Raw genomic sequence first — 25,555 nt, 5'->3', positions numbered from 1 at the left:
GGAGCAAGGAGCTCCTGCTAACCTGCAAAAACCCTGCTCAGGAGGGGATGGCCAGAGCGGGGAGGAGGTTTATGGCCAGCCCCCTGCAGCAAGGAAGGGTCAGGCAGCCCTCGGTCCCTGGTGACCACTGGGATTTCAAGCAGCTGCTGCAAACAATTAATGCCTGGGGCACAGCCCCAGCGAGGAGAGGAGCAGCAGGGCCACAGGGTCAGTGCCTCGGGGCAGTGGTTTTGCAGAGGAGCAGGGAGGAGCTGCCTCCGTGCCCTGGGACAGGAGTCCCCAGGCAGCTCTGACCCCGGGAAGCAAAGGCCAGACCCCACCAGGGAGCTGCCCAAAAGGCTTCCCAGCACATGGGACTGCAGGCTGGGGCCCCAACGTGGGCTGCCAAGTCAGGAGAGCGGAGGGGCTGCCCTTCCCTCCCCTTACCTGTTTCTCCGTCATGGCGTAGATGTGCTGGCGGTCAGGGCTCAGCACCAGGTCTCGCAGGATGGAGCTGCCCTCGTGGGCCACGACGTTCTCATATTGCAGGGCTTGGTGCTTCCTCTCAGCCGGCAAGTCCACCAGGATCTGCGGGGAGAGCAAGGGGGGTGAGCATGGTCCCACGCACACCTCAGCCCCCACTCAGGGAGTGGGATGGGGAACACGCCCCGTTAGGGAAGCCACCCCTCCATCCCATGCCAGCGTGGCCATGTCACAGCCACCACAGCACAGCAAAGCAGCAGCCGCTCTGCAAACATCCCAACCCTTTCCAAAAGGCCAAACTCCAATGTTTTCTTCCCTTTTCTGCATTTGTCCCATGTTTATGCTGATGGTGTTCACCTCTCTCCAAGGAGGGAAGCCACATCCATGGTTCTCACGCTGTACTCCCCTGCATGCTGCCCTGCTTCCCCCACTGCTGCTCAGCCCTAAAGCCCCTCCAATGCGCAGCATGGCACAGACGAGCGCCCAGCTTGCAGCAAAGCAGCAAACCCCATCTTGCTGCAGCGGTACTGAAAGCAGCCCGCATGCCGCACCGCACCGAGCCCCGGCCAGGCAGGACGCTGCAGGACGCAGGCAGGGCTCCCACCTCCCCATCCATCAGAGGAAACACTTGGGCTCGTGACCGGGAAAGTCAAGAGGGTCTCAAGGAAGCTGAGGGTCAACAGAGGTTCAGAAAGCGCCTTTGTTCCCTGAGCAGGAACGTGGCAAAGGCTTTAATCCCCTTACGGCTCACAATTACATTAAAGCTCTTCCTAAGCACACAGGTTTCTGGCTGTACCAGCAATAACCACATCACGAGGCACCATGGGGATGGAGGCACCCACCGAGCAGGAGCTAAACTCAGCTGCGCTACTTGTCATAACCTGGTTGCCACCTCCACGAGCAAGAGACTCTTCCTGCTAATGCCATTGCTTGCGATACCCCCGGATTCGGGCACAGGGCAGCCTCGGGGAGATAGTGCTGGCGAAATGGATCGCCTCCCCACTGCATGGGGCTAAATCCACTGCTCTGAAGCACCCTCCAAAATGCATCCCACAGCCCTGCCCTGATCATCACACCCACTCCCGCGGCCTGGCACAGACGTGCCCAAGCCCTTGAGCCCCCCATGGCAGCCGCGCTAGCATCCCGGCCGCCTCGTCCCCCTCCTGTAATAAATCGCCGCTGGCATTTGCATAGTTCCCAATCAGGAGGATACGGGCCGGGAAAGCAGGATCCCGGTGTGCAGCTGATTAGCATGGAAATGTATGCGGCTCACAAACAAACCGGGGCCCGTTTAATTAGAGCGGCGCCTTTGATTCACCGCCAGCCTCCTGCATGCACCAGCCCCGGATTATTTTTAGGCAGTTTTACAAAACAAATGTATTTAATTAAGAAAGAGACCCCTGAGCAACCAGAGCAACGAGTCCTGCACAGCAGTGAGCAAAGAGGCCACGGTGACTGGGCTTGCAGGGCCAGGCTAACTCTTAGGAGCCCACGGCACAGCCAAAACCCCCCCGTACATCCTGCCACAGGACTGAAGAGCCTTTGCCATAACCCAAACTGGTCCTGGTACCCACCCACCTTCTCAGCATCCTTTGCCAGACCCCTACACGGACTCTGCTCCCCATCACCCCCGCCCTGGGTACCACTGTGTGCTGGGGAACCTAGAGATGCCAAAAGCCCATCCTAAAGTGTGTCCTTTTTTGGGGGGGGTGGGGGGTGTTCTTTCTCTGCTCAGGTCCAGGACCACATTCGCCTCTACTCCAAACATCAGAGATCAAGCCCCAGACACCTGTGGCACAGGGCCCAGGACACCCCCTGCCCAGCGGTACCCAGCATCACCCCCAGGACCCAGCCCTGCCTCCCCGCATCCCCTCGCAGGTCGCTCCCCTCTTGGCTCTCAGCTTCTCCCCTACAAAGTCCTGTCCAAGCCAGTTCACCAGAAGAGGGTAACAGGGAGCATCCCCCCTCCCCAGCGAGGCACTGTCTCCCCTCCTTCCTACAGCAACGTGACAAATACACCTTTCCAACCCTTTTATGGGCCGCAGTTGCGGCGCAGAAGAATCGATATAGTTTTACCCTGGTTCTAAAATAGATCTATGGCTGGATGTCGCGCTGGCAGTAATTTTTAACTAGCGGGGTAATTTCCCCATTACATTATTGCATTGCGCAGTGCTGGGAAAGAGAAAGAGATGTATTAAAAAAACCAACAGACGTGAAGCACTTCCAGTTAATTTGAGGCTCCAGGAAGAACCTAAAAATACTCTCGGTAGTCAAATGGGGCTGGAGCCCAGCCTGCCGCACGTCAGGGTGCTCTGATGGGGGGCACGGGGCCACCCCAGGCATGCACACGCAGGAACCCTTCTCTCTGGCACCTCTCCTCCCCCTAAGGATGCTCTATAGGTGGGTTTGCGATTCCGGAAAATGAAATTTGGAAGGCCTGGCAATCAAGTTGTTTTCTAGTTGGCCAAAAGGCAGGGCACGAGGGAGATTTTGAGTTAGCTCGTGTAGGCAAACCCATCCTGCTGCTCCTCCCCAGCATCCGAGATCACTGGCAGACAGACCCCAACATCACCCCACGGCAGGAGAACCCGACTGCCCGCAATGCCTGCTGCTGCGCGGGCAGAGGTGGGAACCTGGCATCAGGGCCTTTCCAGCGGGATTAGCCTGATGGGAACCTGCTCATCCTGACTGGCGGGAAGGGGACAGGCTGTTTGGACCACAACATGGTGCATGGGATGCACAAGGTACCTCCCATCTGATCTCTTACAGATGCTGGGAGGGAGGGACCGCTTCCCCCCCGCTCCCTGCACCCGCGGGGTAGGAGAGGATGCGGTTTAATCAGAGCAGCCCCCCTCGGAAACACGCTCCTTCCTGCCCACCCCGCCTGCCTTCCCACCCGGGGGAAAAGACATTTACCAAAAATAAATAAATAAATAAACCTATTAACCTTTCTCCTCATCCTGACGCTGATATAATTACCCAATACTAATAATTACTCGCACTAATTTCTCGCTCAGGATTCCTGCCCTCGCTCTCGCCTGCCTCGGGCTGGCTTCAGGCAGCGGCTCGTGGTGCTGCCTCCTGCGAGGGCTGGCAGGAGCCCCGGGGGACGGCTGGACCCTGGGGCCGTGCCAAGGCAGAGGAGCAGGATCGAGGGTCAGCTTACTGGGCTGCTGCCTCATTAAGTAAATGAAGGAGACCAGAGGCAAGAAATTACAAGCTCCCTGCTGGGGTGAATCATCTCAAAGCAAGCCCAGAGGCCGCCTTCTTCCAGAAATCCACATGCATGCCCTCCCCACCCAAGCAAGGAGGGCACCCCATGGGGTGAGCACCCAGCACAACTTCACTCTGAAGAGGGAAGGGTTTCAGACCTGGTCCCTCAGAAGCCAAGCAAGCTGGTGGAGCAGCGCAAGGCCAGGAGATGCAAAGGCATCTCACCTCACCAAGAGGCCCCTCGCCTCCCAGGCCAGCCATGGAGAACCCCGGCAAAGGAACGATGAGGAAAAGGACAGCATGCAATGCTTCAGCCCCCGGACACCCTGGTGTAATGAGTGACAGCGCACAGCACGCCCTGGCTGGGCAGAGGCAAAGTCCTCCCCCAGGAGGCCCAGAGAGGGTTCCTGGGGATGGTCTTGTCTTGGCTGGAGAAGGGAGTTGCCATCCCATACAGGTTTTGGAGAAGAGCAACATCACCTTGCTAAGAAGCATGCAGTCGTGCAGTATCACGGCTGGACAACAGCACCAGCGGGTCCTGCTGCTGCCTCGAGCCCGATGCTCCCTCGAAAGCTCAGCTCTCCTTTACAAACCATGATGCTGGAGCATCCAGAAGCTTCTGCAGGGCCCAGGCCCCACCACAGCCAGCGGTAGTGAAGAGCCACTGCCCTGAGGAGACAAGGCTGGGACCTGAAACCCATGTGAAAGCAAGGGGAAGCGAAAGCGCCGGGAGGGCAGAGACAACACATCAGAGGAGAGACGGTTCCTCCCATTGCAGCACGCTTGCTCCCCTGGGGAAGACGCCCTCCAGGCTTGTCCAGATGAAGAGGCACCTCCCTGCTGCCGTAACCGCTGCCTGACTGCTGCTCACCAAACCACCACGGGGAAAACCTCTCAACATCCTTACAGCCACCAGCAACGGGTGCAAGGCAGAGAGGGGCATCTCCCCAGGGCCGCCTTTTGGAAAGACGGTGGTGAGAGGAACGAAGGGCAGTAGCTGTGACCTGGTGGTCACCCAGTGCTGGCAGTGGGTCCGGACGAGGATGGCGATGGAGGACAGGGCTTTACAGCTCAGCCAGAGCCAGGGACGCCAGGCAGACAGGGAAGGCAGCCGCAGACATGCCAAGGCTGCTTTCGGATTTAACGCGTGTCGGCAGGGGTCTGGCCGCAGCCCGGGGGCTGCTGGGCTGGGCCACCAGCTCCCCGCAGGACTGAAAACAAGCTCTCGGGGGCACACGTGGAGGGTCACCAAGAGACCGGGTCTCGCTGCAGGGGACAACCCCCAAGCCCACCGCTGGGAAGAGGGGGCTCTTCACCGCTCCGCAGCCGGTCCCCCCGCGGGGCTCTCCCACCCCAGCCCTCCATCTCCCCCGCTCCGGAGCTCTCAAGCCCCCATCCGGGGTCCCAGTCGGACCCCTGCAGACCCCTCCTCCGGGCAGGAGAAGTGCTCAGCCACGCTTTGTACTCTTATCTGTACAGGGCTGTGATTAATTCACAGCGGCTGGCAGCAGCTACAAGAGGAGGGCGCTTTTGCCCACCTGCCACACTTCAAAGGCAGGGACTTATCTGCCTGAAACACACACTGCAGCCTTTTCATGGGGACCCTTTCCAGTTCCACGGGGCTCACGTGGCACTGACGGGCAACGCAAAAGAAAGGCTTATTTACGGGATTGCATTTCAAAGCCTCCCCACTTCCCTCCCAACATTCACTGGGGGAAGCGGAGAGTCCCCCAGCCCCAGGGATGTCCATCGGGGACAGAGACTGAGCAGGGGGGATGAGACAGGGCTGCAAGGAGAGGATGCTGGATCAAGGTCCCTGTCCCACCTTCACCCACGCCCTGGTCCCCTCCTGGACCCCATCCTCTTGCCGGTGAGCAGCTCCGTGGCACGTCCCTGAGCTGGAAGGAGGAAAAGGCTTTGACCTGTGCAGAGGGCAGAGCCCAGGACCAAAACCTTCCCCTCCCCATGCCACCGTGCTCACGGCTTAGGCACCACTGAAGCCCGGGGCTCCTGCACCCAAACCAGTGGGTGCGCATCCCGCCTCCATGGGAGCAGGGCCGTGCTAACAACCCCAGCATTCTGCTTTGATTTTGGCACCGTCCGCCCAAAGGGCACAGGGCAGAGCAAATAAAACCAGGAGAGGAGCAGGTCCTGGCAGAGTTGACCCCCAAACCATGGGGCCACCTCCCAGAGGCAATAGAGGACCCACACAGCCTGGCCACCCTGGGGCAGAGGTGACAACTGCCGGGTGGTGTCAAACACCGTGCTGACGAGCCTACAGCCGGAGTATCCCGTGTCCAGCTGGGGCAGCTGGCAGGGGAGAGGGACCCCCCTTGGGATGCCAGCCTGCACGGCCCCTCCCGGCACGTGGCCTGGGCTCACCCCGAGGCAGCAGGCAGCATGGGGACGGGGACATCGGCTGCCCCTCCACATGCCTCCCCCCGCCAGCCGTCCCCCAGGGAGCAGCAGCACTGGCAGCTGCCACCTGCACACCCCTCTCTGGTTTCCAAAGGAGGGTTAAGGGCTTAAAAATGACATTCCTGGATCAGCTGCTCCGGGGAGGATGCACACCTCTCCCCCACCCCACGCCGGGAAGGGGCAGGGGCAGGGGCTGCCCAGCGAAATGCGGGTCCGGGAGCAGCTGCAGAGCTGTGGCATCAGCTGTGTCTGGGGGGCACAGCTGATGGGGACGGGGGGCTGGGTGCTGCTGGAGAGGGGGACACCAGCATGCAAGAGCAAGGAGGAGGCGGTGGCTCCTGCTCCCTCCCGCTGTATTGTGGTTACCAAATTTTGGCATCCCAGGGGACAAGGATACGCTTCCGGTTTTGCTCAGGCATCAAGAAAATCGCCACCAGGAGAGCCCCGGCCATGCTTTACCGAGCGGCACACCCAGCCGAAAGGGTACAGGCAGCCAGCAGCAAGGGCACAGGCAGGGTTTTGGGGATGCATCTCCCAGAGGCTCACACGCGGGGCTGGGGACAGGACGGCCCTGCAGAAATATCCCAGCTATGCGGGGTGGGCTGGCAGACGGCACCCTGGCTACCTCCACTCCCCGCCGGCCGGCCACCCGCCCCGCCAGCTGCCTGCGCAGGAATGCACCAGCCGGGCGCAGATCAGACACATGCCTCCTCCCAGACCGGCAGGCAGCTGCCTGCTGCCAGCTGCTCGAACCCGGCATGCCGGGGCCCCGCAGAGGTGGGTACCGTCCTCCCGGCCCCCTCCGCGGGGAGGAGGTTTCACCAGCCCCTCGCATGGGGCTGGGATGCTCCTGCCTCATCACTAACCCGCCGAAGGAACAGGGCGAGATGTGCTGCCTGCTTCCATTCAGGGAAACCCATTCATTTTATAAAGATGAATACAAGCAAGGCTTTCATCCTGGGCCCAACATCGCCCTGAGCCGGAGAATATTGGGACTTTAATTATATCAGTATAATAAAGCAAAAAACAAGGAGGTACTTAATCTAAATCAATGCTCACAACAGCAACAAATGCCAGCGACTTGCCAACACTGACAGGTATGACACCGGTTAATCTAACCGGTTTTGAAACCACGTTATTACTGGTGCGTCATCCCCAGGCAGCATCCCGAGCTCGGCCATGCGGACTGAGGACAGACGCACTCGCTGCACCTCTCTAGGGAGGTGGGCTGGGAATTGCGTGAAGGCACTGGGGTTTGCCATAGGAGAGAGGGGGAGGCAGGGGGGCGACGCTGCCCAGCGGGACCCCGAAACACAGCACCACCTTCCCCAAAACTCCTCAGCTGCCTTTTTCTTTCACTCAAACTCATTTCCATCTTTTCCTCTTGTTCAGCCACCCACACGAGCGGTGCTCCCCCATGCCGAGTGGGCTCGGCAGGGCCGGCCAGACCAGCACCAGCCCACGCGGCGTGGCATGGCACGGCACAGCATGGCACTGACTGGTCCCTCACCCACTGCCTGCAAACCTTCCCAAAACCTCCCCTGAGCAGGTCTGCCTGCATTGCTCCATCAGCACGATGGGGAAGTACAGCCCAACACACTGCTCCAGCAATTTTGACAGAACTAAAACACTGTCAGAAAAATCTTTTCAATCTTTCTGTACCAAAATGGAACTGCTGGAATGAGGGAGAGAGTGCCAGGGCACCGCGCGGGAGCGGTGCCTTTGCTGGAGTCAAACCCGGGTGCAGGAGGGACCCATGGAGGCAACAAAGCAGGGGAAGGAATTACAAGCACCCCCCCATTGGGAGCCACACGGCGTGGGCAGGTTAAGGCACTTGTCCTGCTCCCCTCCCAGCAAAGCCCCAGGTCCCGTCACCGTCCCCCACCAGCCCCTGGCCCCGCGGCCGCTCCGGCGGTCTTGAGCCATTGATTTCCCAGCTTTGCCCTTCAAAACTCTCCTGGCTCAGCGCCCGGTTCGTACCGTCTAGTCACTCAGGAGCAAAATATCTCTATTATTATTGCAATTATTTCCCAATCAGCATCACTCAGGGCTGAGGCAGTCGGGGGGGCCCCCCAACAAGCGAATCGATGGGCAGCCTCTGCCCTGGGGGCTGCCGGGGACCGGGCGGGAGGCGCTGGCAGCTGCCAAGTGGCACGGGGAAGAGCGGGCAGAGGACAGGGGAACCCAGGGACCCCTCCATGCGATGCCGTGGCCCAGCAGGGTGGCAGTCCTCCGTCTCTGCCACCCCTCAACTGAGCAACAGCAATGCAAAATAACCTGTGCACGGAGTGTGCACGCAGCCACCGAACCTGCACATGCTGGATGCGATGCAAGGCTTTACCTCCGAGGCGATTCACGGCTGCTAAAGAGAACCGACGGGAGCTCCAGGGCATCCCCGGGGACGGCGCACAGCTGCTGGGGCATCAGTTCCCTGGGGAGGGAGCAATAGAGCACCCCAAAACTACCCCTCCAGCAGCAGGGTGCCCGCACCCGGCTGTGCCCTCTCCAGCGTAAATGCACAGCGAAAGCCCAGCGCCGGCCCCTCACCGCAGACACGTCCCTCTCGAGGGAGGGGAGCGCAGGCGGGTAAGCGAGTCCCGCTCTTTCTCAAGCCACGGGAAGAGAGGAGGGAGCTGCGGAGGTAGGAGAGCCCGGTAACAGATGGGGAAGGAATTTTAGCCCTGCAAAATGGAAGGTAAGGGCAGAAAAAGCACACAGCGAAATGGGATGGGGACGTTCTCACTGCATCCCGCTGTTCCTCTCCGTGCAGGAAAAAGCCCTGGGTGACAGCAGTGAAGGGCAGAGCACATCAGAGAAATACAGGATTATTTTTTTCCCCGTTTATTAATTACTGTAGGCATCCCAGGCGTCCCTGCAGGCCCTGGGTTCTCTGAAGCCATGGCGATGTGTCACCCTCCTGGCTCCCACGGGACTCAGACTACACGTGACCAGCCTGGGGTGAGTTAATACCTAAACGTCCCAGAGAAGTCCCTGGGAAGAAAGCTCTTGCCTGAAGGACTCAGTACTCAGTTTTCCAAACAAAAGCCATCCCTTCACTGCCAAGGCACCGGCTCCTCCAAGGAGATCGCATCCTTCTGTCCCATGGGGACTAGCCCAGACCCTTGGCTACCAGTCTCCTGCAATGCACAGCCCATCGCCCTGGCTGGTGAGCAGAACAGACCCAGAGCCACCATCCCCAACCTCTCCACAGCTTAGAAGTTGCTATTTCTCCTGCAAATCTAAAGCACCATGTATTTTCCTCCTAACAATGCTGCTTAGCTCAACAGGGCGGCACAAGTCCCCCTTCCCGAGCCTCGGCACTCTTCTGGCCATGCAACCAGACCAAGACAACCCCAACACGAATGCCAAGGGTTTGTCCCACCACCTTCACCCTCCTGGTCGCTTGGGACATGCCTATGGCCAGAGGCTCAAATCCCCGCTGCCTGCCAGCAGTGATGGGGATGCTCCCCTTTCCCGATCTCCATCAGGGGATCCCAAAAGGCAGGGAGGAGGCAGCAGGACTTCGCCGAGGATGCGGCGAGGAGGAAGGACAGGCTCCTGGGGCTGCAGCACAGCTGGAGATCAGCTGGATCCTTCCTCCCCCCTCGGCTCCAGGAAAATAGCTGTTTCCTTCCTGGTCCCTAAAACAACACAGCAGCAGGACAGGAGCTGCCCGAGGACAAGGCAGGGGCCGTCGGCCTTGCAAAGAGAGGAGGCAGCAGCAGGAAAAGCCCACGCAGGGGAGGCTGTGGAGGGACGGACCCCAAGGGGAAGGGCTGCTTCAGGGTCCCCCCGCGGCCGGGTCCCCTCCCACCCCAGCACCCACACCAGCAGCCCCACACACAAATTCCACACCAGCCAAGCCCCCGTTTTGGTGGGGGCAGCCTGTGCAGCCCTCCCAGGCTGCTGTGCAGGGCACCATGGCTTGCATTTGGATTTACCCATCCCTCAGACTTCCCGCTGGAGCCCTACATCTCACAGCATAACCCCACAAACTCCAAAGCCTTCTGCAAGCCCATCTCAGCAGCTCCCAATTCACCCAGCTCCGGCCACGTAAGTGCACCAGCCGTCACTTCCACAACGTACAAGCCAAAAGCCATTTGCTGCAGCAATACATTGCAGCAAGGGGGATATTATAGGAACTAAATCTGCTGCCCGTTCACCTCCACCCAGGGAGAAGGACAACACTGACTGCACCAGGGGATTCGGCTTCACCTGTTTAACACTGGCTTTCATCCCTCCCTACCGATCAGGCCTCTTGTTACCACAGCTCTGGGCTGTCCTGGTGTGTTATCTCCACGGACAAATCACACCGGACTGCCCAGGAAAAGCTGATAAGCAATAAATGATCAGGGTCTAAACATTGCAGGGCACAGTGACAACATTAAATATTAACACCCAGCACAGGACATGCACCCAGGACTGGACATGCAGAGTCTCTTAAAAATTCAATGCCAAAATCATACATTGCATGACGTACTTCATAGGAACGTAACCCATGGTATCGGGAGGAGGCAGAAAGTTACAGCCATAGCTTTTTTAAAAATTTTTTTCTTTTTAGATCAACATCTCCACTATTGACACGTCACGATCAAAACTCCAGGCTCTGCCTTTCCTCCCGAAACAGTTCCTGCTCCAAACATAAGCACCTCCAAGATTAGAGGGAAAATCTCCCACCACTCCGCACTCGGTGTTCCTGGCGATAACAGACAGCTAAGCCTGGCTTCGGGCTCAGTGCAATGGAGAGCGCCTGCAAATATTTTGCTTCAGATACGCTCAGACCCTCTCGCTCGCTCTACCTTGAGCTCTTGATGTGTTTGCTAAAATTCCCTGCTCTCACCTTTTGTTTGCATTTTAAGGCTTTGTTCCCACACCCTGAACCTCTGGCCCTCCTACAGCACCTCCAACCCCGAGAGCCGCATCCCTGGCTACACTATACCCTTCTCTGCGTCTCCGTAAAGACAGGGGAAACCTATGGGGCCACAGCTCCCCACTGTGCAGAACCTGGAGTGATGAAAAACACTTCTCTGCAGTGGGCTCTCCGTTCAGAAAATTAGGCTCTTCAGTCTGCAGATAGGAGCAATTTCGAAGGAGAGATTGAGAAGATTTAAATATAGAGATTGCTTTCCCCAAGGATGCTGCTCAAGATATTTAAGAGCTCAGATTTTACACGGCGTGGATTTCCTTTGGCACCGATGCAGAACTCCCCGCCCTGCTTCCCCAGGCAGCAATCCCTTCTTCAGGCTGTCGGGGAGCACCGGGTCCCGTCAGCTAACGCAGAGCACGACGGCGACCGCAGGGCTCGCTTGGGAGGTAAACTGGGGTGCAGGGGGGATGGAGCCCACCCGAAGCTTTCCAGGTGCGACAGCACCCAGCCACAAACTGTTGTAACCCTGGCTTTTGCAGGTCCGTGTGATGGGAAATGAAAAGCCCAGCTAATTCTAAATAAAGGACCCCTGGGCAGGTGAGGCTGCTCCCTGAAAGCCCAGCTCTTGCCAAGACCAGAGCACACGCTGCATTCAAACCCAAGTTCTGAGAAGATCTTTGAGGAACACCTGCCGCCCTCCCCACCATCCCCACCGCCGTCAGGGGACCTCAAGCGGAGCTGCCACCCGCTGTGACTTGCTGGCACCGTGGCCAAGGAGCTGCTCCCAGCCGGGGATGCAGGTCGGCACCCAGCAGCCCGGCAAAAGACGGGCAAGCAGCAAGCACGGTCGGACCTCACCGGCCCGATGCTGGAGGGAGAGGAGATGGGGATGGGCAGACAGCCCCCGGATAAACAGCTTTATCCCAAGATGCAACCCTGGCAGGCACCCATCGCATGCCTGAATATCTGTAGAGGGAGGCCAAGGGGTGGGAAATGATGTTAATTAAAGTTTTAATTACTGTAACCAAACGAGTAGTATAATTACTTTATTCTCACAGAGACTTCAAACTGATTAAGGACCACGTGCGCAATCTTCGGGTTGATGTGGTTTTTAATTAAACGTGCCGTCAAAGACAGTGAGAGGGGTGGGCAGGACGATGGCTCAGCCCTGTCTGCTCCTGCCTGGACCCCCCCAGAGACCCCATGCCAGGAGGGAGCCCAGGCTGGCAGAGACACAAAGGTCAAGAGCAGCAACCAGTGCCAAAGGCCAAAGGTAGCTGCTTTGGGAAGACCAAAGTCAGGGGGATGCACACAGGTGTCTGAAAGCAGAAGCTCCTCTCCTATACATCGGCCCTCAGCTTCACATTCCCCCAAAACATCTACCTTTACGAACATCTCCAAAACAACCCCGCACGGGCCCCGAAAATATTAATGAACTGGTGCTGCCAACTGGAGGGAATGATTAAAAAACAATTTTGCAAAGGTATCCTTTTCAAATAATAATAATACTAAAAGACAAAGCAGTAGAAATTAAATTCCCAGTCCCCTACCTCAAATAAATAGTATCAGAATTTGAAATGAGACATAATTACCCCGGCAAGGTTAAAGCCGCTAATGCACGCGGAATACAGAATCACCATCCATCATAATCATATCTCATATCGCAGCCATTATTTATAATTAGGAGAGACGGTTTAAAAAACACATAAAGACGCCCATGCAATGCAGTAATTCTTCTGTTATTGCTCCTGGAGGGCCAATCCTGCTCCGACTTGCGGAGTCCAGGATCAGGCAAAAGTAATTCCCCAAAAAAGCCCAAAAGCCATTCCCAAAAAGCTCCTTGTCGGGAATGGAAACCCACCTGCGAGCCCTGCCTAAGCACCGGGCTGGCGGCAGTAGGACACAGCCAGGCTGCGCTGGCTCTCTCCCAGCCATGTCAAACCCAAGCAGGCTCACAAGGCATCCACCTAGTCCTTCTCTCTTAACTACACTGAATCTGTATTTTTTTTCCCCAAATGCCAGAGCAGGAAGAGCAATGCTGAGCAGACACCAGAGCCACAACCCGGCTCAGCGAGGCGATGGCCAGCCTGCTGGGCTTTGCCTGGGCTTTCTCACCCGCTGGGTGGTTTGTTACCTATTTTTAAAACCACAGAACGAGTTACAGCAAAAGCTGGGGAAACCAAAAGCTAACCCCAAAGCTGCTGAAAGCTGCCTTCCTTTGAAGCACGGGCTTTGCAGGCTGCCCCCATGTCCCAGTGAAATATTAACAAGCTCCCAGCAAAGCAGGAGGAAATTACCCTAAATAGATTCTGGGGAAGGCCGCAGATGGCGGTGCCTACACGGCACAGCCCGGCTCTCGAGGTACCCACTTCCAAATCCCTTCTCCTCCCAGCAGCGAGGAGCAGCGAGTCTGCAGCCCCATGGGGACATGCAGTAGCTCCAGCGCTGAAGCCAGAGCAAAGCCCTGGCACAGAAACGCACAAAACACCAGGACGCAGTGCGGTACGCAGCTGGTTCAGAGCCCCAGGAATCTGGGAGAGGTGGTTTTGCACCCTTTGGTGAAAATTAGAAAGCAACAGCAGTTGGAGAGGGTGTCCTGGGGACACAGAGCTGCGATGGCAGAGGCTACAGCAGAAGCCCAGGGATGAGACTGTGGAAAGGACAGACAAACGCAAGCACACGTGCGTAAATCTAAGCTACAGTGGGTCTGGAGAGGGAAAAGCAAGCTGGGATAAGCACAGGGGAGAGCTGAGGCACAGCCAGAGAGGCACAAGTCCCCAGCAGAAGCAGCCCCGAAAAGGAGCTCAGCCCCACCACTGGCTGCAAGCAGCCCAAGGGAAAGAGCCAAAGCCAGCTCGCCCCACCAGTCTCATGACTCTTAATCACAAGCAGAGCTGCACTTTCTCAGAAGTTTCATTAAGCTGTAAAACAAGAAAAAAATAGGGGGGGGGGGTGGTGGCAGGAATCAAAAAAGCCAGCTCGCAGACGCATGTACAAACACATGCTCTCCAGAACCCAGGAAACGTATTTCTCATGAAGGCTGAAGCAAACGCAGCGAAACACCAGCCGGAGTTTCCAGCCAGGGTCCCCGCACCAGAGGTGCCGCGCTCCTGCGGCACGAGAGGACAACGGCGCAGGGAGCAGCTGGCAGGGGGGCACGTCCAGAGAGAGGGGCTCTGTGCAGAGCAGCACCAAGCTGCTGCCACCACCGAAGCGGGGGGATGAAGCGTTTTGGGGATCAGCCACCGTGCCCACCTGGCTGTCAGCTCTCCCAGGCAGGTTGTCTTCTCGCATGGTGGGTACCAGCCTATGCGCCCCATCGCTCTGACCTCCAGGGCTGCACACGGGGGATGTGGGGCATCTCTTGGGCTTGCCCTGAGCATTTTCCAGCTCCTCCTCTATTTCAGACAGCCAGCACACTGCCCAATGTGCCAAGGATCAGGCTAGTCTTGCAGGATCAGATAAGTTTGGGGAGGACCACCTCAGTATGCCGGAGAGGGGATGGTCCACACGGGGCTATGGAGGAGGAGCACCGCAAAGCCAAAGGGGACTGGGTCATCCCCCCGCAGCCAGTACCTCCCCAGGCCCTGAAATGGCCATCAGCACCTCGCCGGGCTCTGGCTGCCATCCTTCAGCCGTCTCAGCCCTGATGGCACACGCCAGAAGGATTTCTAACATCAGTGGCGGCAAGTTTACCGCAACCAAAAGGAGCAGAGAGAGGAGGAGGTGCTTCGCAGGATCGGGCAGAGGATCACTATTTGCCCTTCCAAGTGAAAACTAATCCCCCCTTCCCCCTTTTTATCCCATTGAAAACTTGACAGAACCTCCTAGCGCTTTGCAGTTGAAATTGGCAGGTCTTAAATTAATTGACTGCAATTTTACACAACAACATGTTTAGCTGCGAGCTGGCCTGCAGCCCGCTTGGCTCGCCACCACTCCCCAGACACATTTCAAGCAACCTCCAAAACTTCATAACACATCTAAGGCAAGGCGAGCAGGCTGCCAACGTGACCCGCTCCCTGCCAAAAACCAGCCCTGCCTCCCCGCGCCCCAGCCCCGACCCTGCTCCAGCTCCTCCGCTGTTTTCCCCCACTCTCGTTAATGGCTTGTTAAATTATTCTCATCATCTCCGAGGATTTTTGCTCCTCCAAACGGCGAGGAGCATGGGGCAGGCTGGGTTACGGGCCCGCTGCTTTGCCATGGAAACGGCAGCAACGGGACGAATGCACGCAACAGGGGCAAGAAAAGTCAGGGTTTTTTTCTTATTTCAATCCATCCTGACGCATTCCTGCTCTCCTTCCGCTTAATACCCCAAAGGATGGCTTTCACTTTGGGCTTCGACAACGCAGTGGCAGATCTGCAACGTCCCCGTCTGGGGTAATGCAAAAACACAAAACCCCGGCGCCCAGGAATGAGACGGTGCCTGCAACCCACCTCCAACCCATCCAAAAAACAACTGCACTTTTCTTAGGGGAGAGTCTGAGCTGGCATCGCCGCTCGCACGGAGCCTGCCTGCAACCCAGCCCCCAAAACGCGGGGCTGGTCCTGCCCGGTCCCGGCTCAAGGTCTCCGAGCCTCGCCGCGAGCTCCCGCGAGATGCTGCCGCCGCCTCGGCCAAGCGCGAGCCCCAGCGATGAGTCAGCCCCGGCTCCCAGCCCTAATCTAATCCCGTCCCCGGTGCCGGGCCGCTTTCCAGGGCATGTCCACAACATGAAAGGCGCGCTCTCGCCGTGCTGCTGGGTCGAGAGCTGGAGGAGGAGAGGGGAGGATTGCTCCGGCTCTGCCTAGGACTTGGGTTGAGCAGCTGATGCTCTGCAAAAGCCAAACTGGGGGTGGGTTGTTTGTGTGATTTCATTGCTTGAACAAACAGAAACATCCTGTATGTGATTAAGGGCCTTTATGAAAAACACACCAGCGCCGAGTCCCGCAGCTGGGGCCGAAGGTACGGCTGCGGCTGGAAGGCAGCGCGCAGCAGGGCTCGGCTGCGCTGGGGTGAGCAGAGCTCCGAGGCAGATTCACACAGCCACAGCATCCCAGGGACGTTTCAGGCCATGCACGGAGACAGACATCCCCCACTAGGAAATCATCTTCCCCAAAAAATGTCATTTTTTTCATGCAAACCTCCCCAAGCCCTCACTTGCTCTATGGAGCAAGAGGCACAGCAGCGTTACCAACAGCCCACGAGCCGCAGACGACGGCTGCATGGGGAGAGGCAGCCAAGGCGCTAACATCACTCTGAAGCATTAATTCTTTCCTTTATCACCTTCTGCCCCAGGATATCAAAGTACTCCACACACGCCTATAGCTTGCTCCTCCTTTTGGCTGCCGGCATTGCCATCCGCAGATGGCACGGAGGAGAAAGGGGTAGCGCAGGCAGGTGAAGCAAACGGACCACAGTCCCCACCGCCGAAAAAGGGAGGACTCCAGCTCCTGCCAAAAACCGGGACTTGCCTGGACTCGTGCGGCCGTCACCTCTGCAGCCCCTGCCCTCCGCTCCGGCAGAGCTGCCTCTGGGGAACCGCGCCAAGAAAACACATGCTTTTGTTTAACGAGCACAGGCTGAGGGAGGAAAAAGAGCTCTTAAACATTACACACACCCCAAAAAAAATAAAATTGAAGTTTTGAAGTTGTTTCTCTTTGGCAAGGTTCAAAATAGGGCAAGGTTTTTGTTTTTGCTGGGAGGCTTTAAAAAAAATGTATTTCATCCAAACCATCCTTGAAACATTCTTGACATTTACTACCATAAACTTTTCCTCCAATTAATTGCTTCTATACAACTATCATTTTCCTGATGAAAAACATCACCAGAAACTCGCGAGCTATTAAAAAAACGCTCTCTCTCTCTGTTTCTCCCTGCTCACGAGCACAAACAGAATTAGGGAGGTTAGGGGGGTCAGAAACAACAGTTTTGACTCAACAGCCTCGGCCGGCGAGAGCTGCCACCCGCAGCTGGGACGCCGAGGGCAAGACTCAGAGCTCACTAGATGCTTGGAAAAATACCCTGGCTCCACAGGTACGAGGTACCACCTCCAGTGCTGACTCAGAAATGCACGCTGGGCCAAGTCTCAGCCAAAAAATGTTCTTAGGGATTTAGGCTGGGTTTATAGGCAAGGCTTTTGCAGCATGGTGATGAAGATGCTCGTGCAAGGACTGCAGCACATGGAAGGGGGGGAAATGAAGCCAAGCAGAGGTGAGCGGAGATACTCCCATCCCAGGAGGGAGGCACCGAAAGCCACCTGGGCAGATACGGTGTCAGGGAGGACCGGAGCTGTTCGTCTATTCCTTAATTGCTTCCATTTCCAAAATGAAGCCCAGGTCTTGTTTCAGCAGCCCAGGCGAGCAAGCGTCGGGCAGAAAGGCATCCCCGACTACGGTCTGAAAGGATGAGGCTGTGGAGGGGAAGGCAAGCCGTGATGCTGGACTCCATGAAGGAGCACAGAGGAAGCCCCTCCACGGCTCCCCACCCCTCCTTAAGCTGGTGGGATGCTGTCGCTCTCCACCGCTGGGATCAGCGGCTGAAGGGAGGACGAGGCGCAGGGGGATGCACTCGAGGCACCTCGAGCAGCGCATGCCATGGGGACCACGGGTGGCAGGTGCCATCCCGGCTGTGCCAGCCCCCACACAGCCTCCGGCCAGAAACATTGACAATGCCATACAACTGAGTTACCGCCATTTAAGGAGCCCTCCTGCAGATGAGCGGAGGTACCACATCGTCACGCAGCGTGCCCTTAGTCACCAAGATGAACCACGCTTCGAACCTCGAGCAAGCACATTTCTCCCCCTTATTCCCTCCTCCTCCATCCCCACACCAAAGGTAGCAACTTTGCCCCCCTTAAAACAAGAAGCCACCAGAGAACAAAGCCAAAGCTCACAAAACTGAGAGCCCAGCCATCCTGCTTCCCCGCAGCATCGAAGCCGACTCATCCTGCTGGGAGGAGAACCCAGGCATCCCATTCCCAGGTTATTTGCTCCAGCCGCAGGCTCACACTTTCCCACCAGCAGATTCGGGGGGGAAGGAGAGACAGGAAGGAAACCCCCAGCTGAGACGGGGAGTGCTTATCTCACCTGCTAGAAGAGAAACACATCTTTAATTTTAAACGTTGAGTGTAAAAACAGATCCCTCGAGGCTCATAAACATACCAGAAAGAGAAGGAGAGTAACACCAAGAAACCCTGGGGAAATAAACGGAGAATTCAATTTGGGAAGTTCCCATCCCTCGTGCAGGGCGGGAATCAGCTGGCACAAGCCATGCAGGCGAGGTGTAGTTTTGAGCTTTTTGGTTGTTTTTTTTTTAAGGATTTTGCTCATTTCTCACAAATACCATTAAATGCATCACCCCGCCAGGAAACCAAGCACCGCGGCGGTGAGCCCAACCCCATCCAGCATTGCCATCCGGGGGGCAGAGGCTGCTCCCCTCCCTCTCCCGCAAAAGCTGCCGGTACGGAGCGCGCCGTGGGAGCCCGCTGCCTGCACCCCCCAGCCCTCCAGCCGTGCCCGCAGCCCCCGAGGTCCTGCGCCCTGACCTCCTCATCGGGGCCGCGGAGCCTTTCTGCGTGGCTGCGTACATACCAGCCTCGCTAAGACACCCGTTTTCCACAGCTAATTACAGGCGCAGTCACCCTGGCCAAGGCGCAGGCCTATTTTTGGAAGCTTTTAAAGAAAAATAAATACATATATATATACACACATCAAAACTGCATCATATTTTTACTCTGTGAATTTTTTCAGTTGCATTTTGCTCAACAGCTGCTTGTTAATTTTTGACCGCCGTCAATGGAAAGCAAAAAGCCAGGGGAGCCAGGGAACAGCCGGGCGCTGACCCAGCCTCCGAGAGCAGCAGACCTGCTGCCTTCACAGCTTCCAGGACTGCAAACCACTCTACAAACCTCAAGCTTGCCCGTAAGCACCCCTGCTGAGCCCAAAATACACTCTCGGAAAGATTTTACTGCATCTTTCAGTGGAAATTTTGCTTTAAGTTCTGGTTGGGAAGAGCATCACCAGTGACACAAGTTTGGTGGAGCTCAGGTTTTGGCAGGGGAGGACTGGGGGGACACAAGAGGGCTGAGGAAGACTTCTGCAAATGAGAAAAGCCCTGCTGGAGACACACGGATGCCGTCTCCTTCGGGGTGGGAAACGGGCCCGTTTCCCACCCTGAAGGAGACGGCATCCCTGTGCCTCCAGCTCCCTCTTCCCCAAGCTTTACCGGAGAACAGCTCACAGCAAAATCATCCACATGTACATTTAAAATCGTCCCTTCATCCGCCACTGCCCCAGCTCCCACCCACGCAGCTCCAGAGGTCCATCGCATCCCACAAGGACACCAAGTTGTCCCCAAAAAGGCAAGGAAGCCCCTTACCTCTGCAGCCGCCCGGCCGAGCGAGCGGCATTGCCAGTGTTAAGCCTCCAGCTACTGCAGCACCAGGTTTGCTCTGCAGATGCCGACACATAATTAAGATCTACCGGGCTCTGTCAATCACTGAGGGGAAAGAAACAGCAGGGAAACCTCCCCTGGGACACGGCAGAAGCCCACGCGTTACTGGTGCCAGGGTGCCCGAGGGATGGCGGTGGGGTGGCACAAATCCAGTCCACCCCTGGAGCAAGCAGCCAGGCTCTCCACCCTCCAAACTGCCTCTTCTCACCTGCTTTGCGAACTGTAACCCCCCCAAAGACAAGCCTGTGCTCTCCCAGCGCAGCATCGCTCCTAACGCTTGCTAAGATCCAGCACAAGGAAATGGCTCCTCTCCCCACTCCGCCTGCTGCCTGCCCTTGCCAAGCGGCATCCCCAGGACCAGCAGGGACAAGAGGTCTCCAGGAGCAGCTGGAGACCAGCAGCAGGATGGCCAGGAGCCCTTCGCCTGGACCCATCCATTGCCAAACTCTCCTCTGGTGCCCAGCCCTGGGGGGCAATTCCCTGGCTCTGCCCTCAGCAAAAGGCCCCCCCAGCAGGGACCCCCCTGCTAAGGGGGCTGGGGGCGTGAGGGGACCTTCCTGGGGCTCCAGGCAAAGGGAGGAAAGGACCAAGGAAAGCAGAGCCAGCAGAGAGCAAACCTCCCCCTGCCCCAAAACACTCTCATTAACCCTTCCCCTCCCAGCCAAATCACAGAGCTTGGACCCACCTGCTTTCAGCCCGCACCGCAGCAGCTTCACGGAGCAGGATGGGAAAGCTGCACCCCAAGAGCACGCAGAGCCTGGGGAGCAGTAGGACAACCCCCCCCTTATCCCCAGAGCATCAACCTTTCCCCGGGACTGCCCGGCGGGATGAAGCGGCATCCCCGCTACCTCTGAGCCGTGCACAGCCGTGCTAGCGCACAAATTGCTTCATTAAATTTCATCGCATTAAGCCAGTTTCATGAATTTAACATTGTCCCCGGACTATTGTTTGCCTGAAAATTAAATTACAGCAACATTTGTTGTTTCAACGAGTCTGTCAGTCAGGGACAGGGCCAGAGGAGGGGATGCAGGCGCAGGCGGGTGATGCCATTTCGGCGGCGGGACTCCTCCGGGTGCGTGGCTCCGGTGAAGGTGGGAAACGCAGCCGTGGCTTCCTTCGCGGGGGAGGGAGAAGGGAAGAATTAAGCTTAATGCGCTGTTTCAACCCAAGCCAACCACGCCAGATACGGAGAGGCGAGCCAAGCTGCCCGGAAAGGGAAAGCATCGCCGTTTTGGAGTGAATAAAGGCTCCAACTGGTCCCAGCAGCCACTGGCCGGCACAGCAGAGCACCATCCCATACCCCTCCGGGCTGCACGGACCCTGGCTACGTCCGCACGAGGAGCTCGGCGCAGCAGTCCGGGGCTTTTTGATCTTTCCAGATTACAAAGCTTTGCCACGTACAGGAACACTCTGAAAAATTTCTCATTTATTCTTCCTTTTCCCTTGAGCAGCTCCTCTCTGCAGTATCAGAAACAAAGGTGACAACCTTTTGCTTTGTAAAGAAAACCGTCAAGTGAAGCGAACTATAAATAGCACCCAAAACTGACCCGCATCCCCAGCCGAGGGGAATGAAATGAAGACGAGTGAACGAACAGCTTCAAGGTCAGAGAGACTATTTTTTTTCCCTTTGTTCAAGGTCTGGTAATTTTTATCCACGCAGGAGAGCAATACAAAATACATCATTAGGGTTGTAGCTAATAAAAACCACGCGGGTTTTTTCATCTGGGCGTTGTTTCCTTCACCCGTACGGGGATTACGGCGGGAGGGAGATGCTTCCCCCGGCAGCGGCTCTACCAGCACGACCCCTCCCTGCATCCCCACACCGAGCGCCCCGGCCGTGCCAGACCTGTCCCGGCACAAAGCAACCAACCGATGCTGCCCTCAAGAGCACGAAGCATGGCAAAATTAAAGCGCTATCAGATCACCCTGCCTTTCTCCGCGAGGCTGTAGGGATGCTCCCCACCACCATGGCCCGTCCTCCGTCTGCAGAGAGCCGGCTTGTCACATTGTGCTGGCTCTCTTCCTTCTCTCCAGCTGCTAAACGGCATTAAAAGAACTAAGCATCCATTAAATAAAACTTTCCCACTATTGCTTCCCATGTAGACAATTGCTCTTGCTGCCACAGGGAGGTTTTGCGCCGGCGGCTGGTCCATTGGCGCACAAAGAGTGGGGAGGTGCCAGAATGGGCTCTGGTACAGCATGGGCCACCCAGGGAAAGCGCCTGGCAGCCCCAAAATCCAGCACCAAACCCTGAACGATGGCACTCCCCCTGCCCATCATGTCCCTCGCTGCGTCGCCCTGCAGCCCCACCCTCCCCCTCCAGTCTTAACCCAATTGCAATGCTAAGGAAAGGGGGGGGGGGGTATGGGGAAATTTCCTAGCTTGGAAGCAGCTGGGGGGGACGCAGGGAGGTTTACTCAGTGCAAAGCCCTTTAACACAGTTCCTCCGAGGTGAGATACGGGACCCACCAAGGGCAGGAGAGGAAGAATGTGGGGCTGGTGTGCAGCAGCCAGAGCTATTTTGAGCACTGGTGGGGGAGGAGAGATAAAAGAGAAAGGCAAAATGGAGGAAAAAAAGTAAGAAGGGGAAATGTTTCCATTCTGGGTAGAAAGAGAATGAAAAGTGGACGCAGTACTTGCAGTCTATCCCATGGACTCGGGGCTTTGATGCGCCTCCTGCCCCTGCCTGAGATGCTCTGTCCTGCTATACCGCCCAGCTCTGCCCACCAGCCTGCTCCGGTTCACCCTCAGCCACGCGGCTGCGTCCAGTCAAGGGATTAAAGCAAGAACCCATCGAACTCATTTCATCACAAAGCGCCATCATGTAAAATGCTAAGTATCCTCCTTATTGTGGTGGCCTAAGCCAGGATGAGCACGCACACCCCCAAGGCTGGGAGACCCCTTACCTCAGCCGGGCGGCACGTCTAACCCCCGTGCTGCAGCTCTGGCTCTGCCGTCCTTTGACGAGCAGAGCTCCCAGGTATTTGCTCATCCGCGAGGCACGGCAGAATTACGAGCACAGCCCTGATGCCCGGGTTTGTTTGCCCTGTATCACGCAGGCTAAGCATGATCCAGGCAAGATGCAGGCTGAGCGCTCCGGTCCCACCCTGGGTGCTTCTTGGGTACTCAATGGGGTGGGGTTTAACTCCTGTCCCACACCCTGCCACCCCAACAACATCAGCCCCTGGGAGAAACAGGGGTGCAGTCCCAGGGGTCTGCACCCTTACCACCACCCAGCGCCTGCCCCGGCTCCTCCATCTCCATGTTTCACCCCACAATGCTGATCCCGTGGGGCACCTTCCTGCTGCCTTCCCCGTCAGTACCAGCCTGCCATTAGCATCCGTTCTACTCCTCCATTTCAGAAAAGCCCATAATTAACAAGGGCAGAGGATAACAGAGGCCAAACAGCAGCTCTTCCGAGCAGCCTGGGGCTGAGCACTATCCCTGCCTGGACCTGCAGCAGAGACAAATGACCCCTGCACGTATCAAAGCCTCGAAGATGGATGACAGGCTCCAGCGGCCAGCAAGGGGTGGCTGGTGTCCACGTCCTGCATCCCGAAGTGCCATACCGCACCTCCACCTCCCTCTTGATTTATGATGGATTTTCCTCCCAGTCTTGGAGGGGAGGACCAGGGAGGTCAGCCCACGGGGACTGGGGATGGCTGACCTTCCCCGCTGTCACCTGAAGCGGTGCTGGGACACACAGAGACCCAGACAACATCAAAACCAGCTTGGCGGCCCCTGTTGCACATGCATCTCCCCCTCCTCCAGCATCCTCCCTCCTCCAGCAGGCCACGGGTGCAGGGCAAATCCCCCAGGCACCATTAATCTGAGCTAATGGGGTTGCACAAAGGCAAGGCAGGACACCAGCACTGCCCCTTCCCACCCAGGCGTACATGAGCCGCAGAGCTCCCTCATCCTCCCTCTTCTCCTCTGCCTTTGGTGGGAGGTCAGGGCTATTCTCCCACCTGAAAAGCCAAAATTAGTCAGTGTTCAAGCCTGTGAATAGGCACAATGGCTCCAACAGGAGGGACCCAACAGAGCTGGGGCCTCCCAGCTCATTTCCATCTCAATGGGGTGGCTTTTCACCCTGCCCCGTCCCCATGGGGCCACCGCAGAGGTCCCCAGCAAGAGGCGAGGTCCAAAGCAAGAGTCGCACTCCCGCTTTTCCCAGCAGAATAGGGGTCACAGCCCTGCATTCGGGGGCAGAGAGATGCAGAAGGAAATGCTCAGCAACTTCATGCTTCACCAACCAAACCAACCCCGCCGGCCGGGAGGGAAAACCCGGTGCTCGCTGCCAGCACTGCATGTCCCCAGCAACGGGCACGTCCAAACACCCCTTTTCCTAACGCAGGTCCCCAGCAACTCTCACCCAGAGGTTTAGGGGGGCTCAGTGTCCCCACCAACAACCCAAAGCATCGCTCTTCTGCCTTGCTCTCCCAGCGCTGCTGAGCCACGGCCACCACTGCCTTACCCAGCTCCACAATGACGGGGCAGGACCAGCGACAGCATGCAGGCACAAACCTGCAGGCTCTTGCTTTCTCCTTTCCCAGTCCTATTTCCATCCTATTTCCAGGGTGGCAGCCCCTGCCAGGGCACAGGATGGTCTGCAGGGACCTCTACAAAGGTGATGCTGCTGTGTTTAGCTGGTACAGACCTGCCAGCTCCTGAGTACGCCCCACGGGGCAGCACGAGCCGGCTCAGGGGGTTGCCAAGAGGTGTTTTGCCCTCAAACCCCTTTTTCAGGGTGACTACAGAAGCCAGGTTCGCACCCAGCAGCCCTTTTGAAGACGTGGGGTCTTAGGGATCCACCTCCATCCCTGAGCCTCCTCCAGCTTCTGCAACATGCTGCTCCCCAAAAGTCACCTTGCCCCAACAACAGCAAAGCCCGGCAGCGATGCTGCCTTCCCCATCGGCGGCTCCGTGGCAGCCGGAGCGGGCTGATGGATTGGGGTTAGGCAACGCGATGCCTGCGGGCGCCTGGCGCCGGAGCCAGGGAGAGGCGAGACGTGCACCGTCAGCGCTTTCGGCAGGGAAGGTTGGAGCAGGGCTGGCTGCTGCTGCTTCCCCGGCTGGCCGGGCGCCAGGCTCCCAGCCCTCGCTCACCTGCTGGCTTTGTGTGGAGAGCAGAGCAGATGGAGGGGGAAAAAAAAGAGGGTTATGGCTTGTGAGTCAAAAAGCCTGGGGGCATGGGGGGTGGAGGGAGCGGGGTTTGGGTGGAGGGAGCTCCCCGACACCTCCTCTCCCTCCCTGAGGCTGCGCGAGCATGCCGGAGCATCCCTCAGAGAGCCAGGAGCATGGAAACGCTCAGCCCCATCCATCCCGCACGAGGCAGGAGCCCGAACCCCGGCGGTGTCCCCCTCCAGGAGTCACTCGAGGACGGAGCTGGCAGCTGTCTGCAGCCCCGGCCCCGCCGCCCCGGCCGGTCCCGGAGGCCAACGGTTCACGATGAATTTCTAATTGTTTCCTCCAACAATGAGACATCCTGTTCGGAGCCAGGCGGCTCAACAAAGCCCGACGCAGGCGAGCAGGGCCCCTTCCTGCTGAGCAGGAGTGAGGCGATGCCGAGCGCTCCCCACCACAAGCGGGGGGCCGGGGAAGGCTCCGCCGCCCCCTCCCCACTACTCGATCCACTTAACACGCCAGCTCTCCAGCCTCCACCTTGATTAAAACAGCTTAACGACTCCGGCGAGAGCTCTCGAGGGGGCGGGGAGCCGACAAGAGGTATTTGATGGATTCACTTTGGCAACCGTCGGCTACCTTGTCATGCCAATAAAATTATTGCCATTGATCGGGGAGAGGCACGGACGCATGCTCCGAGGAGCTGATCTCCCTCCCGGGGCTGGGAGCAGGCGCCCACGGGGGCTGTGTGCGTTGCAGGGAGGGGGCAAGGGGTCCCCAGGGAATGGGATGGGATGGGGACGGAGCAGGAGAGGGCAGAGGGAAGAGGCAGGAGGAACAAAAGGCCCTTGTGCCGGGCGGCCAGCTGGGGAGAGGCAGTAACACGGGCAGGAGAGAGGATTTCCAGGGGCTGCGATGGGGTCGATGCTTGGGGAGTCCTCAAGGGTCACCAGCTGACACTGCCGAGGCCAGGGCAGGCTTCACACCCCAAATCTGCCCCCCCAAAAAAGCCTGCCGAGGTGCAGGCAGTAAGCAGGGTAGCC

General features: G+C 57.7%; 1 protein-coding gene across 3 annotated transcripts in view; it reads right to left on the bottom strand.

Moving 5' to 3' along the window:
• Positions 1–25,555, bottom strand: part of PLXNA1 (plexin A1) — a 120,760-nt gene that overhangs the window by 68,038 nt on the left and 27,167 nt on the right. For all 3 annotated transcript variants that reach the window (XM_087744426.1, XM_087744427.1, XM_087744428.1), the window contains exon 4: positions 427–567. In XM_087744426.1, the coding sequence (XP_087600552.1) occupies positions 427–567 (141 nt within the window). The remainder of the gene's footprint in view (positions 1–426; positions 568–25,555) is intronic.

The sequence above is a fragment of the Nipponia nippon genome, unplaced genomic scaffold, assembly GCF_047370975.1.
Source record: "Nipponia nippon isolate SJK-2023a ecotype South Korea unplaced genomic scaffold, ASM4737097v1 scaffold_9, whole genome shotgun sequence".
Classification (NCBI taxonomy): domain Eukaryota; kingdom Metazoa; phylum Chordata; class Aves; order Pelecaniformes; family Threskiornithidae; genus Nipponia; species Nipponia nippon.
Note: the sequence above shows the minus strand (reverse complement) of the source record. Positions and strands in the feature narration are given on the sequence as shown.